The 15,135-nt window shown below is 38.7% G+C and overlaps 1 protein-coding gene across 2 annotated transcripts in view; it reads left to right on the forward strand.

Moving 5' to 3' along the window:
• The first annotated feature begins 847 nt into the window (after nucleotides 1-847).
• LOC110445158 (probable elongator complex protein 3) overlaps nucleotides 848-15,135 on the forward strand; it is a 19,708-nt gene continuing 5,420 nt past the window's right edge. The window contains exons 1-15 of one of the 2 annotated variants that reach the window (XM_021489599.1): nucleotides 848-998; nucleotides 1,324-1,432; nucleotides 1,982-2,072; nucleotides 2,339-2,386; nucleotides 3,089-3,159; nucleotides 3,521-3,584; nucleotides 4,509-4,577; nucleotides 5,122-5,276; nucleotides 6,688-6,768; nucleotides 8,215-8,295; nucleotides 11,018-11,144; nucleotides 12,628-12,700; nucleotides 13,187-13,307; nucleotides 13,723-13,879; nucleotides 14,701-14,928. In XM_021489599.1, the coding sequence (XP_021345274.1) occupies nucleotides 977-998; nucleotides 1,324-1,432; nucleotides 1,982-2,072; nucleotides 2,339-2,386; nucleotides 3,089-3,159; nucleotides 3,521-3,584; nucleotides 4,509-4,577; nucleotides 5,122-5,276; nucleotides 6,688-6,768; nucleotides 8,215-8,295; nucleotides 11,018-11,144; nucleotides 12,628-12,700; nucleotides 13,187-13,307; nucleotides 13,723-13,879; nucleotides 14,701-14,928 (1,497 nt within the window). In that variant the 5' untranslated portion in view covers nucleotides 848-976. The other variant, XM_021489600.1, reaches the window with a different exon arrangement.

Raw genomic sequence — 15,135 nt, forward strand, 5'->3', positions numbered from 1 at the left:
ATTTATGTTCTTCGACCAGGGAGACACAGCCAGCCACTTATGAAGACTCCATGAGAATATAGACTCTAGTCTTTACTGAGGAGTATGAGTATTATGAGTAAATGAATAAAGCAATTGCAGTTGCTTCTCATACGGTACGAAATATTGAGGGGAAGGGGGGTGGGGGATGATGAATGGTCGGATGGGATGACGTGCACGTTTTAAAAATGTAAACAAACTTCAAACGTACCTGTCAGGCAAACAAATTATTGACTCCTTGGTTAAAATCGCACCCTGGAAATAATCAAGCGACTTCTATCGTTGTAACTTCCTTCTATGTTCATACAAATTCAATGTATCGAGTGGCGTTTAAAAAAATTAACGAAACAATATAATGAATAGTGTTTTCATGTCAACTTCCCGTTACAGTACGGTGCGGTGGCATGGGAAAAAACCCTCCAAATATCTAGAATTTAGACATTTATTTTTATGTTTGATAATTAATGTAAATTGTTCTGTTTAAGTGTAAAGGGTGTTCAAGATAACAAAAAGATATAAGACTTAAGTTTTACATTGATAGATAGCAGAAAAAGTGTAGGCCTTAACTGTTGCATCTGATCATACCGGAACTTTAAATACAGGGTAATGTAAAACAGCTGTCCGTAGTTTCGATTTTATTGTGACATGTTATATTCTCCTTATTCTTGTAAACATTCTTTTGTAGAAAGCATTTACTAGTGATGTTTTATTGGCATTTTGTATTTATTATATGTTTTATGGCCAAGTAATGGCAAATTAATTTGGTACGAAAACATATTAGGTGAAGGTCAAATAGCCTGATTTATTTGGTCGTTATAATGCACAAGCGTATTTCTGATGTCAAGGGCGTAAACTGATCTGAGTTCATTTCTATGTCCATGTGGATTGCAGATTGCACCATAAACAGTGGTTTATTATCATGTTTTCACCAAATCGATAACATTAACATTAATCAATCATGGGGAAGAACAAAAACAGAAGTATGTATTACAATGTTTTACATTTCATCTATAGTGTTGATTGTCAGTTCATTATATAAGAGTCATGACAGAAAGTTTAAACCATACGTCTCTGGTCATAGTGCGTTTTACCGCAGTCATCTGCATCTGGTAGCTACAGGTTAATATTTGAAAACAAATATTAATGATTATATTAGCGTAAATGCATGTCAGCTAAGAACTTCACTGGATACGCAGTCAGACAATCATTATACATAATCCCCCTAATTGACTACACGAAGAAGACTTGTTCTTTATATAGTTAGAAGTTGAAATGTATGCATCTATAACAAAAATTAAATTTCAGCAATCCTGCCTGGGGCAACAAGAGAGGAACTTATGATCTTGACTGTATCTGAAATTGTGAAGGAATTACTTCAAGCTCATGAGGATGGCAAAGATGTGAACCTAAACAGGTGATACATTTCTTATGATTTGGAAAATGAAACTGATTATTGTATTTAAAATGTATAACTTCAAAGCTCAATATCTTAGTTATCATCATCTTGGAAAGATATTAAATTTCAAAAAGTACATGTGCCTGTTCTAAGACATGTTTTTTCTGGCAGAAAATGACAGAAATGTGGGTACATTTTACTGGTTATTTGTTTGACATTGAGATACTAAGAGGTTATCACAGGTAGCCATTTCATCATCTACCCCATTTCAACAAGAGACTGTCATATTAGTTCAGATGGCCAGAGGCCCGAGAGCTAATACAGGTATCTGTAAAATCCTGACTGTTAATGGTATTTACCAGTTCAGCACGAGACAAAATGGTAATGTTGCAAAAACAGTGTTAATTAATACTATCTATATTATCACAGCAGGGAATGGAGGAATAATTTGTCTGACTGGGATTTTTTTTCTCTAACATTGCTATCGACATGTGAAGTTTGTTTAATTGAATATAAAGAGACCAGGTCACATGTATTACTATAAAACCCACGTCATTGTATCCACAGAATTAAGTGCAGAATCTCCAGCAAATATGGATTGTCAAGTCAGCCAAGACTTGTGGATATCATTGCAGCTGTTCCCCCTCAACATAAAAAGGTAATTAACATTAAAACTAATTAGCAGTACATGCTATTCAGTATGGTAGATCACCCGTCCCCGACGCCCAGTTTGAGTTGTTTTGCATAAATATTTTACAACTGTCTCACATTTCTCATTCGGATATAAAATTTACCATTGAATAGTATGACAGCCAGGAATTGTGATGCCATTCTGTTAAAAAATTAAGACAAATAATTGGAAGTTTGGTTGGGGAATATTGTAAAACATCATTGATTTTGTTAACACTGATTCTTTTTGCACAGATACTTTTACCCAAACTCAAGGCCAAGCCTGTAAGAACAGCCAGCGGGGTAAGTTACTGCACATTTCTAATTAGTTGTTCAGATATGGATCAATTTATACCTTTCCCAGGACAGACACACTTTGACTATAAAGTTTTACTAGTGTTGACTGAGTGAATATTTTCATCACCAACACAGCTAGGTAGCTCGGTCATCCTGCAGACTAAATTATACAGGCTTGTTTTTTTCTGTTTTTGTTTTATAATTTTGAAATAAAATTGGTTTGGTGTGAAAAAGGAAAATCAGATTAATTTTATCATTATTTTTAAATAGTCAATAGTGTAATGTGAGCTTTATTTCTGCTCAGTAGAGTGATCTTAACATAGATCAGTACAGAGGAGTAATGATTATTTTGCAGAATATTGTCAGTTTGTATGATCAGTTACCTTGGAGGAGTTATCCCCCTTAGCACCTCCTGCTACAGTAGAGTTGTCCGAAATCGGAATGGTTCTCTGTAATGTTGTTTGTGCTTTCTTCTAAACCTCAAATTCATGTCAACAGGAAAACACAGAGCACAGGGGCACGGTAGCTAGTTTTCTGCATTCAAAAGAATAATAATCTGGTTTTCATTACAAATATTCAGGCTTTTGTTTCATATTTCTTGTTAAAATATAAATGACCAAAAACAATTTTTATTGTTAAAAAAAAGCATTTGCCTACCCCTTTAAGTTATTATATGTAATTTGAGATATTGATATAATTTATTTATAGATAGCAGTTGTTGCAGTCATGTGTAAGCCACATAGATGCCCCCACATCGCTATGACAGGTAACATATGTGTGTAAGTATCTCCCACATCGCTATGACAGGTAACATTTGTGTGTAAGTATCTGTCAACATATCTGTAAAAAACCTGTGTAAATATCCCCAACATTATGCATGTGTCTGTTGAGAGGTATCTGGCTGTGTTAACAAAACTTCAAGTTAATAAGGAAATGAACTGAACATGTGATCACTTTCAGCAGTCAAATATTTTAACTTCATTATTTTGAAAAAAAATCTTGTTCTGAGTAAAGAATTGATTTCAATGACAAGGTATAACTACCAGTAATTTTTATTTTATTTAATACATTATGTTAAATGTATTATATATATTTATTTATGTCACTAACTTTCCAAACATGGTTTTGTTCCTGTTATAGATACTGTCCTGGTGGACCCGACTCTGACTTTGAGTACTCTACGCAGTCCTACACTGGTTACGAGGTATAAATAAAGAGCTACAAAACACCCTAGGTTACAGGCTTATAGTCAAATCAACCTAGGTTACAGACTTATGGTCAAAACTACAAAACAACCTAGGTTACAGACCAAATGGTCTGTACAGTTACCGCAAAATACAAGTCTATATAATCACAGCTGGGCTAACGATCTACAATTTAGCAAGTCTATGTTGGTATCATCATAGCTGACCAGTTACAGCAAGACAACATTATGAACAATTGCAACTAGGCTACAGGCCAATGGTCTAAACTTACAAGAAGACTACAGTTTGTTTGATCACACCTAGAATATAACCTGAACTTTCACACCTAGACAACACAATCTTATTTTAATAGGATCCTCGCATCGTTCCCGCTTACTGATATATCGCAACATATCAGTAAGCAGGAATGATGCGAAGATCCAATGTTAATTAAATTGCTAGACAACAGTGTGTACAATTACAACTAGGCAACAGGTTGCATGGATCAATCTAGACTTGATTCACTTTCGTTTAAGTGTAGTTTCCCCTGCAGAAGAAAATTTCCCTGTTCTTTGAAATTCCCCCATGTGCTTTAAAATTCACCTATTTTACAAGAAAGTAGCCGTTTTTCTTCAAAATAACTCCCCTATATGACTTTTCTTTAAAGTCTATCAGTTTAAATGCATGATACTGCATATATTGATTTTCTTCACATAATTTAAACAAAAATTCTACAATTTAAACTATATATACTGCACACATGTATGTCAGATTTTTTTGTCTTTAATCTTGTATCAAAATTTCAATTTCTCCCAAATTTCTGGGTTGATTTGGTTTTTGAGAAAATTTACTGATCAGTGTTATGAAAAATATGTTTGTATTTTAACAGGTATAAATATTGTGTTGTGACGGTTTACATCATCATTCATTTTTACTTTTTACAGCCAACATCAATGAGAGCGATCCGTGCCCGATACAATCCCTACCTACAGACAAGACATCGGGTAGAACAGGTAGGCTATTAGGGTGAAACACACAAAAATCTTTTGATAATAGATTGAAGGAGTTGCACACTTTATATTTTTAAGTGTTTGTTATATATAGAGGGCCAGAAAAAAGCTTTACTGTCAGAGATATCCATTTTACTGGTCCTTGTCATCATTCAAACAAAATTTACAATAGCACAGCAGGTCCTATCCCACCGGAAGGAACTCCACATCTCTTTGCATCTTTTGAAATAAACCAGCATGAACTTAGTTTTGATTTACTGTGTATTCCTTGAGACTCTCAGAATACATGTCATGTGTACAACAGGTAGAACTTCAGGTTTATAAATATCTTCTGTATTATATAGAGGCTTTTATGGTGGTATTGTTGCAATATTTTATCCTATGTAATGGCTAATATACTTTGTTTAATGTATAATAACACTTTTAATAACATAGAGATGATGCAATCATGACTACGAAATCAAAAGCAAAAAAATGCACCATTTTGTTTCATTAGTTATTTTGGTAAATTATAAGAGACATTCTATGTATGATTTCATTGTTCCAGCTGATGTCACTCGGCCACAGTGTTGACAAGGTGGAGTTTATTGTGATGGGTGGCACATTTATGAGCCTTCCTGATGATTACAGAGACTACTTCATACGCAATCTTCATGACGCTTTGTCCGGTCACACAAGTAGTAGCGTAGACGAGGCGGTCAAGTAAGTCCAGTCCCACCATACCATAGTAACATTAACCCAGTGGTCATGTAAATTGCTAACACCATCCCATGGTAGTGTTTTCCCGATGGTCAAGTAAATCCAGTCACATCATGCCATAGTAGTGTTGACCAGCGTTCAAGTGAGTCTAGTTACCATAGTAATATTAACCCAGTGGTCAAACTCAGTGGTTAAGTAAATTGCTCACACCATCCCATGGCGGTGAAGTAAGTGTTGACCGGCAGTCAAGTAAGTCTAGTTTAACCCTACCATAGAAGTGTTGACCAGTGGTCTAGTGAGTCTAGTTACACCCTACCATAGTAGTATTGACCAGGGGTAAAGTAAATCCAGTCACACCATGCCATAGTAGTGTTGACCAACGCTCAAGTTAAGTCTAGTTACACCCTACTAAGTAAATTGCTCATACCATCGGGGATCCCATGGTAATGTTGACCAGCGGTCAAGTAAGTCTGCTCACATCATCCCATTGTAGTGTTGACCAGCAGTCAAGTAAATCCAGTCACACCATGCGATAATAGTATGGTCAGGTAAATTGCTTACACTATCCCATGGAAGTGTTGACCAGCAGTCAAGTAAGTCTAGTTACACCCTACCATAGAAATGTTTAACCCAGTGGTCAAGTAAAGTGTTCACACTATCCCATGGAAGTGTTGACCAGCGGTCAAGTAAATTCCTCACACTATCCCATGGTAGTGTTGGCCAGCGGTCAGGTAAGTCTAGTTACACCCTACCATAGTAATGTTAAACCCAGGGGTCAAGTAAATTCCTCACACTATCCCATGGTAGTTTTGGCCAGCGGTCAAGTAAGTCTAGTTACACCCTACCATAGAAATGTTTAACCCAGTGGTCAAGTAAAGTGTTCCCACTATCCCATGGAAGTGTTGACCAGCGGTCAAGTAAATTCCTCACACTCTCCCATGGTAGTGTTGGCCAGCGGTCAAGTAAGTCTAGTTACACCCTACCATAGTAATGTTAAACCCAGTGGTCAAGTAAATTCCTCACACTATCCCATGGTAGTGTTGGCCAGCGGTCAAGTAAGTCTAGTTACACCAGTAGTAGTGTGACTGAGACGGCCATCAGTTTGGGGATATATCTGGTTTTGTATGATTCAGATAAATACATGATTTATTTCAGCTCTTCTACTTTATCTTACAATTAAATGCTAAGGTGCTGTTTTTCCAACAAATAACATACAGATTTTCAGTAATGGTGCTGCCATGAATTTAAAGCTTAAAGACTTCCTTGAAAGACTGCCTCAGTTTTCCACATACTGAGGATCAGATTCCACTCGGTCTAAACGGATTTCCCTTGGTCTAAACGCTAACCCCCTTGGTTTATAAGGATCGATATACAGGAGTGATATATCCTAAGTTTTATTGGTTTATATTTTCAGATATTCAGAGAAGAGCAAGTCAAAATGTATAGGTATCACCATAGAAACCCGTCCAGATTATTGTCTGAGGAAACACATAAGGTAAACAAGACAACAGACTATATCATGTCAATCTGGGCCCGCTTCTTGAAACTGTTTTCATGCTCATAGTCAGATTTTGTGCTCAAGCCCAATTTCTTACCTGGTATTCCTGTGATAAATTTATGAAAAATAATATTTTGTCAGTGATCTGGAAGAATTTGGGAGAGTCTTAGGGCTAAATACCATTTTCATTGTTTGAACTTGACTTTTTGACTGTGTAACATGATTTTAAGCCAGCGGCAAGAAAGTAGGTTAGAGCACAGAATCCATGCTTGAGCACGAGAATGATTTCACGAATACGGGCCCAGATACCTGTTATGATTACAGGAGAGAAGTTAACAGACCCTACAATGTCAGTTAAATATCTATTATAATGACAGTTAATAGGAATACTGTCTGAGGAATCTTATAAAGACAGTTAACAGACCCTAAACAATGATCAATAGATATCTGTTATAATCACAGATAACAGACCCTAAACAATGATCAATAGTTATCTGTTATAATCACAGTTAACAGACCCTAAACAATGATCAATAGATATCTGTTATAATGACAGTTAACAGACCCTAAACAATGATCAATATATATCTGTTATAATCACAGTTAACAGACCCTAAACAATGATCAAGAGATATCTGTTATAATCACAGTTAACAGACCCTCAACAATGATCAATATATATCTGTTATAATCACAGTTAACAGACCCTCAACAATGATCAATATATATCTGTTATACTGACAGTTAACAGACCCTAAACAATGATCATGAGATATGTTATAATCACAGTTAACAGACCCTCAACAATGATCAATATATATATGTTATAATGACAGTTAACAGACACTAAACACTGATCAATAAATATCTGTTATAATCACAGTACATATTCCTGGTTCATGTGTAGGTTTCAACTTTCTGACTATCAAATTCTTTGGCTGCCTTTGAGACCTGTTTACTTGAGCTTAACACCTGAAAGTTCATAGTGACAATAACAACAAACAATTGGATGTTCCACGCCACTCTTTCATTATTATCTTACATTATCTGACACCATGTCCAACGAGGATCCAGCCACATGTTGTTGTCATTAAGCCACCCCCATTCTTTGTGAATGTGTATAGTTCTGTAGTGCAGCCTTTTTGTATCTACAGCATAAATGAGGTCATTTAATTTTTTGTCTAGAATTTACAAACTTTTTCCTTTTTGGTTAAGTTTGTCTGGAATTGGATTTTGATTTTATGATTTAGTTTCAAATTTCATGAAACAAAAAAAGGAAAGGAAAATAATCCTATGACATTGTATCAGTGTGGTGAGACTGAATTGAACCTGCATTGATATTTACCTGGTACCTGGTATGTTTGTATATGCAATGTTTTGTTTGCGAATTATTTTCTGTAATGTGTAATGTAATTGTGATGATGTAATTGTGATATGTTTTAGTGACATGCTGAAGTATGGCTGTACACGACAGGAGATTGGAGTGCAGAGTGTGTATGAGGATGTTGCCAGGGACACCAACAGGTAAAGGTCAAGGTCTCTCAAATCAGTGTGTGTGTGAGGATGTTGCCAGGAAAACCCACTGGTAAAAATCAAGGCCTCACATATCAGTGTGTGCGTGTGAGGATGTTGTCAGGTCAACAGGTAAAGTTGAAGGTCTCTCATATCAGAGTGTGTACGAGGATGTTGCCAGGGACACCAACAGGTAAAGGTCAAGGTCTCTCAAATCAGAGTGTGTATGAGGATGTTGCCAGGGACACCAACAGGTAAAGATCAAGGTCTCTCAAATCAGTGTGTGTGTGAGGATGTTGCCAGGAAAACCCACAGGTAAAGTTCAAGGCCTCACATATCAGTGTGTGTGTGTGAGGATGTTGTCAGGCCAACAGGTATAGTTGAAGGTCTCTCATATCAGCGTGTGTACGAGGATGTTGCCAGGGACACCAACAGGTAAACTTCAAGGTCTCTCAAATCAGAGTGTGTATGAGGATGTTGCCAGGGACACCAACATGTAAAGTTCAAGGTCTCTCATATCAGTGTGTGTATGAAAATGTTGCCAGGGACACCAACAGGTGAAGTTCAAGGTCTCTCATATCAGAGTTTGTATGAGGATGTTGCCAGGGAAACCCACAGGTAAAGTTGAAGGTCTCTCATATCAGAGTGTGTATGAGGATGGTGCCAGGGACACCAACAGGTGAAGTTCAAGGTCTCTCATATCAGAGTTTGTATGAGGATGTTGCCAGGGAAACCCACAGGTAAAGTTCAAGGTCTCACATATCAGAGTGTGTATGAGGATGTTGCCAGAAACACCAACGTGTAAAGTTGAAGGTCTCTCATATCAGTGTGTGTATGAGGATGTTGTCAGGCCAACAGGTAAAGTTGAAGGTCTCTCATATCAGAGTGTGTATGAGGATGTTGCCAGGGACACCAACAGGTAAAGTTCAAGATCACTCATATCACAGTGTGTATGAAGATGTTGCCAGGGACACTAACATGTATAGTTCAAGGTCTCTCATATCAGTGTGTGTATGAGGATGTTGCCAGGGACACCAACAGGTAAAGTTCAAGGTCTCTCATATCAGTGTGTGTATGAGGATGTTGCCAGGGACACCCAACAGGTAAAGTTCAAGGTCTCTCATACCAGAGTGTGTATGAGGATGTTGCCAGGGACACCAACAGGTAGAGTTCAAGGTTTCTCATACCAGAGTGTGTATGAGGATGTTGCCAGGGACACCAACTGGTAAAGTTACGGTCTCTCATATCACAGTGTGTATGAGGATGGTGCCAGGGACACCAACAGGTAAAGTTCAAGGTCTCTCATATCAGAGTGTGTATGAGGATGTTGCCAGGGACACCAACAGGTAGAGTTCAAGGTTTCTCATACCAGAGGGTGTATGAGGATGTTGCCAGGGACACCAACAGGAAAAGTTCAAGGTCTCTCATATCAGAGTGTGTAAGAGGATGTTGCCAGGGACACCAACAGCTAAAGTTCAAGGTCTCTCATATCAGAGTGAGCATGAGGATGTTGCCAGGGACACCAACAGGTAAAGTTCAAGGTCTCACATATCAGAGTGTGTATGAGGATGTTGCCAGGAACACCAACATGTAAAGTTCAAGGTCTCTCATATCAGAGTTTGTATGAAGATGTTGCCTGGGACACCAACAGGTAAAGTTACGATCTCTCATATCAGTGTGTATGAAGATGTTGCCAGGGACACCAACAGGTAGAGTTCAAGGTTTCTCATACCAGAGTGTGTATGAGGATGTTGCCAGGGACACCAACAGGTAAAGTTATGGTCTCTCATATCACAGTGTGTATGAAGATGTTGCCAGGAACACCAAGAGGTAGAGTTCAAGGTTTCTCATACCAGAGTGTCTATGAAGATGTTGCCAGGGACACCAAGAGGTAGAGTTCAAGGTCTCTCATATCACGGTGTGTATGAGGATGTTGCCAGGGACACCAACAGGTAGAGTTCAAGGTCTCTCATACCAGAGTGTGTATGAGGATGTTGCCAGGGACACCAACAGGTAAAGTTACGGTCTCTCATATCACAGTGTGTATGAAGATGTTGCCAGGAACACCAACAGGTAGAGTTCAAGGTTTCTCATATCACAGTGTGTATGAAGATGTTGCCAAGGACACCAAGAGGTAGAGTTCAAGGTCTCTCATATCACAGTGTGTATGAAGATGTTGCCAGGGACACCAACAGGTAGAGTTCAAGGTCTCTCATATCAGTGTGTGTATGAAGATGTTGCCAGGGACACCAACAGGTAAAGTTTAAGGTCTTTCATATCACTCTTATGTCATAGATATATCAGGGTTAGGTTCAAGGTCATATATCACTCTTTTGTCATCGAGATATCATTTGGTTTGGTTCAAGGTCATATATCACTCTTATGTCACAGAATTATCAGACGGTTAAATTCACGGTCATATGAAACACTTACATCACAGAAATATATCAGTGGGTTAGGTTCAAAGTTATGCATCACTCTTATGTCACAGAAATAGAAAAAGATTTAGCTCCTTACCTCTCACAGTCAAGGTCACATTTCTGATTTCACCCATGTTTTGAAGCTTTAAGTAAGGGTCAGGTTAGGGTTAATTTCCTGGCAAGGGTCAGACATTATTGTGATATATTTAAGGAAATTTCATATACAGTTTTCTATCCATTCAAATCTAAATGTTGCAACGAGTGTTCTCAAAATTATGATATACATTTGGAATCAATGACTTTTTTTATTCCAGGGGTCACACGGTGAAGGCTGTGTGTGAGTCCTTCAGGATGTCAAAAGACGCAGGGTTCAAGGTGGTAGCACATATGATGCCTGATTTACCCAATGTTAGCTGGGAGAGAGACATAGAACAGTTTATTGTAAGTGATAGCTGACTTAACTTATGTCAGCCGAGAGAGGCGTAGAATTGTAAAGGATAAGTGATAAGACTGGCCAGACAGTTAGGCCCATTAGTAGGAATTTGAACACAAAAGAGATTTGATTTTCTAAACTCATATGTTTATCCCTCTCTTTTCTCTCGGTTTTTATCTGTCTGTCTCTTATGCTGTAGTAAGTCCTATGTGTCTACATCAAATTTTAACAATGGATTTCAATAACAGTATCCTGAAAGTAGGAAATACAAATTCAATGAAATAATTACCTTGAATGATTTAAAATGAATCTGCGAAACACTGGCATCCACTTAGGGGGAGACAACTCTCAGTCACTTCACTCCAAAACACTGGCATCCTCCCAGAGGGGGGACAACTCTCAGCCACTTCACTCCAAAACACTGGCATCCTCCCAGAGGGGAGACAACTCTTAGTCACTTCACTCCAAAACACTGGCATCCTCCTAGAGGGGAGACAACTCTCAGTCACTTCACTCCAAAACACTGGCATCCTCCTAGAGGGGGGACAACTTTCAGTCACTTCACTCAAATACCCTGGTGTCCTCTTAGGGGGAGACGTCTCTCGGCAAATTCACTCCAAAACCCTGGCATCCTCCTAGAGGGGAGACAACTCTCAGCCACTTCACTCAAATACCCTAGTGTCCTCTTAGGGGGAGACAACTCTCAGCAAATTCACTCCAAATCCCTGGCATCCTCCTGGAGGGAAAACAACTCTCAGTCACTTCACTCACAAACATCGTTATCCTCCTAGGTTGAGACAACTCTAAGCCACTTCACTCCAAAACACTGGCATCCTCCTAGGGGGAGACAACTCTCAGACACTTCACTCCAAAACACTGGCATCCTCCTAGGGGTAGACAACTCTCAGCCACTTTACTCCAAAACCCTGGCATCCTCCTAGAGGGAAAACAACTCTCAGCCACTTCACTCCAAAACACTGGCATTCTTCTAGGGGGAAGACAACTCTTAGTCACTTCACTCCAAAACATTGGCATCCTCCTAGAGGGGAGACAACTCTCAGTCACTTCACTCCAAAACACTGGCATCCTCCTAGAGGGGGGACAACTTTCAGTCACTTCACTCAAATACCCTGGTGTCCTCTTAAGGGGAGACAACTCTCGGCAAATTCACTCCAAAACCCTGGCATCCTCCTAGAAGGGAGACAACTCTCAGCCACTTCACTCAAATACCCTAGTGTCCTCTTAGGGGGAGACAACTCTCAGCAAATTCACTCCAAAACCCTGGCATCCTCCTGGAGGGAAAACAACTCTCAGTCACTTCACTTACAAACACTGTCATCCTCCTAGGTTGAGACAACTCTCAGCCACTTCACTCCAAAACACTGGCATCCTCCTAGGGGGAGACAACTCTCATCCACTTTACTCCAAAACACTGGAATTGGAAAGACTTGCTTTCTGTCACATGTATAAAGATTTTTTTTTTATTTACAGGAATTTTTTGAAAATCCAGCATTTAGAGCTGATGGTTTAAAGATATACCCTACATTGGTGATCAGAGGGACAGGTATGTATCAGAGTTCATTTCTACTAATACACATTCACCATCATCATGTTTTGGAAGAAAATTTAAAAAGGAAAGAAAGGAAATTATTGATATTACGGATATGTATAACCATATAATTTTGTACCAACCAACAGAATGCTTATGGTTTGGTTGTCTTGCCGTTAGGAAGTAGCAGAAGCGAGACTAAGATGTTGCTTTTCCATCGGCGGCGGCAACATTCAGTTTTTGCGTTAAACGTAGTTTCACTGAAAGTATAAGTGCTAAACCAACCAAACTTGGACCATAGATGCATCTTAGTTGCTGGATGCCGCCTACCTTTCATGGTCCATTGACTTTGTCAGCATCTCCATCAACATTAAGAGTGTTTAAAATAGTTTCTCTGATATGTGCATTGATGGTTAAAGACAGGCGAGACATCAATCTGAATGGCTTGTTTTGTGATAGGTCTGTATGTGACAGAATATTTATGGTTTGGTTTTGTGATAGGTCTGTATGAATTGTGGAAGACTGGCCGATACAAGAGTTATCCCCCAAGTGGTCTAGTGGATCTGGTTGCTAGGATACTGGCACTAGTTCCACCCTGGACCAGGGTCTACAGAGTACAAAGGTAACTAATACACCTTCTATCTGTTTAGTACCCTAGAATAGTATTAAGGAAATATAATAAACTCATTACTTTTAATTCACTTTCTGTGCTCATAGTTTACTTTCATGCAATAATTGAGGAAAACACATATATATCTCACAAAAGATTCTATAGATTCAGTAATTATTTGCACAGTTGTATTTTGGCATCACCAGCTTTACTAGACGTATACATTCACTGTAGATATACAGTCAGCAGTTAATAATTGGAGTCTCCACTTTATCATCTCTCATTCATATCTCAAATACTTGTCAATCTCCAAGTTTGTACATGGTCCCACCGCTTTCAACGTCAGGTCTTACTGTATAGAGAGAAACACATTGATGTTCCTGTAGTTCTAGCTTTGTGATTTTCTCTGATATCTGTTTCTGATCAGGGATATCCCAATGCCATTGGTCAGCTCGGGTGTAGAGCACGGTAACCTCAGGGAACTAGCGCTTGCCCGAATGAAGGACCTTGGTTCCCAATGTCGAGATGTCCGCACACGCGAGGTTGGCATACAGGAAATACATAACAAGGTCAAACCTTTTGAGGTAAGTTAATAAAATTGTATTAATCAGGGTCAACTTGTTTGAAGCGATGTGAAACAGATTTGGTAGAACATGGTTGATGAAAGAAATTATCAGTAGAGTAAAAATATTAAAAAACTATACAAATACGGAATATGCAGTTGAAAATTGCATTTTGGTGCTGTTCATAAATATATGAAGAGCATAGATATTATTGTTCCAGCAGGTAAAGGATTGGTTTTCTGTTTAGTTTATGTCCAGTTAATGAAGTGTTAATGTCAGTGGAGGATATGCCAACTACTGTAACTTGCTCAGTTTTAAAATAAAAACAGCTTGACATTTACATACAGTGGTAGCTCCTAGACACTAAATGTCAAGTTAATGTCACAACAGCTGCATCAGCATAACCAAACTTGTTCAACTCCTCTCGTGGAGGTGCGTATCACCTTTTAGACTATGTTTATGAGTCTATGGGTATCAATCAAACAGACTGTGACTACTGTATTATTGAGTACAAAGCAGTGCAGATTGTAAGCATTTAATTAGTAATGTAATTCAAGTACAGGGTTATCAATATTCTATCAATTTTATTTTAACAGTAGCTTCCTTGATGTAGCTTTAATGCCTAATTCATGGGTATTGTTTTACGCTTGATAACTGGTATAAAACAAAGCAGGTGTAATATAACTTTTAGTTCAACATTTGAGACTTTCAAGAAATCTTAATGAATTAATATTAATGTTGAGCACAAAATGAGCACCATTGTGTGATAAAGGAAACTCAAACATACAACAGAAACATAAATATAGAAATTATCTGAGCAATTATTGTACATACTTACCTAGGCTGAACTGATCCGCAGAGACTATGTAGCCAATGGGGGGTGGGAGACCTTCCTGTCATACGAAGACCCAGAACAGGACATTCTCATCGGTCTACTGCGACTAAGGAGATGTGCGGCAGACACGTTCAGGGCAGAGCTTAAGGGAGGCTGTTCTATTGTACGGGAACTTCACGTGTATGGTACAGCTGTTCCAGTCCATGGCAGAGATCCTACAAAGTTCCAGCACCAGGTATAGCAGCATATTGTAACAGGTTTCCATGACTACAATTTCATACTAGGTTGCCAGGGGCCTGGTTATTATATGGACAAACTGGTTTGTCTGTTTTTAGACCCTCGCCATAAAATGGGGGTCAAATAGTATTAACCATGTCTGTACCGTCCCGTCCCGTCCTGTCCCACCCTGTCCCGTCCCACCCTGTCCCGTCCCGTCCCACCC

The sequence above is a fragment of the Mizuhopecten yessoensis genome, unplaced genomic scaffold (genome assembly GCF_002113885.1).
Source record: "Mizuhopecten yessoensis strain PY_sf001 unplaced genomic scaffold, ASM211388v2 scaffold2091, whole genome shotgun sequence".
Classification (NCBI taxonomy): Eukaryota; Metazoa; Mollusca; class Bivalvia; order Pectinida; family Pectinidae; genus Mizuhopecten; species Mizuhopecten yessoensis.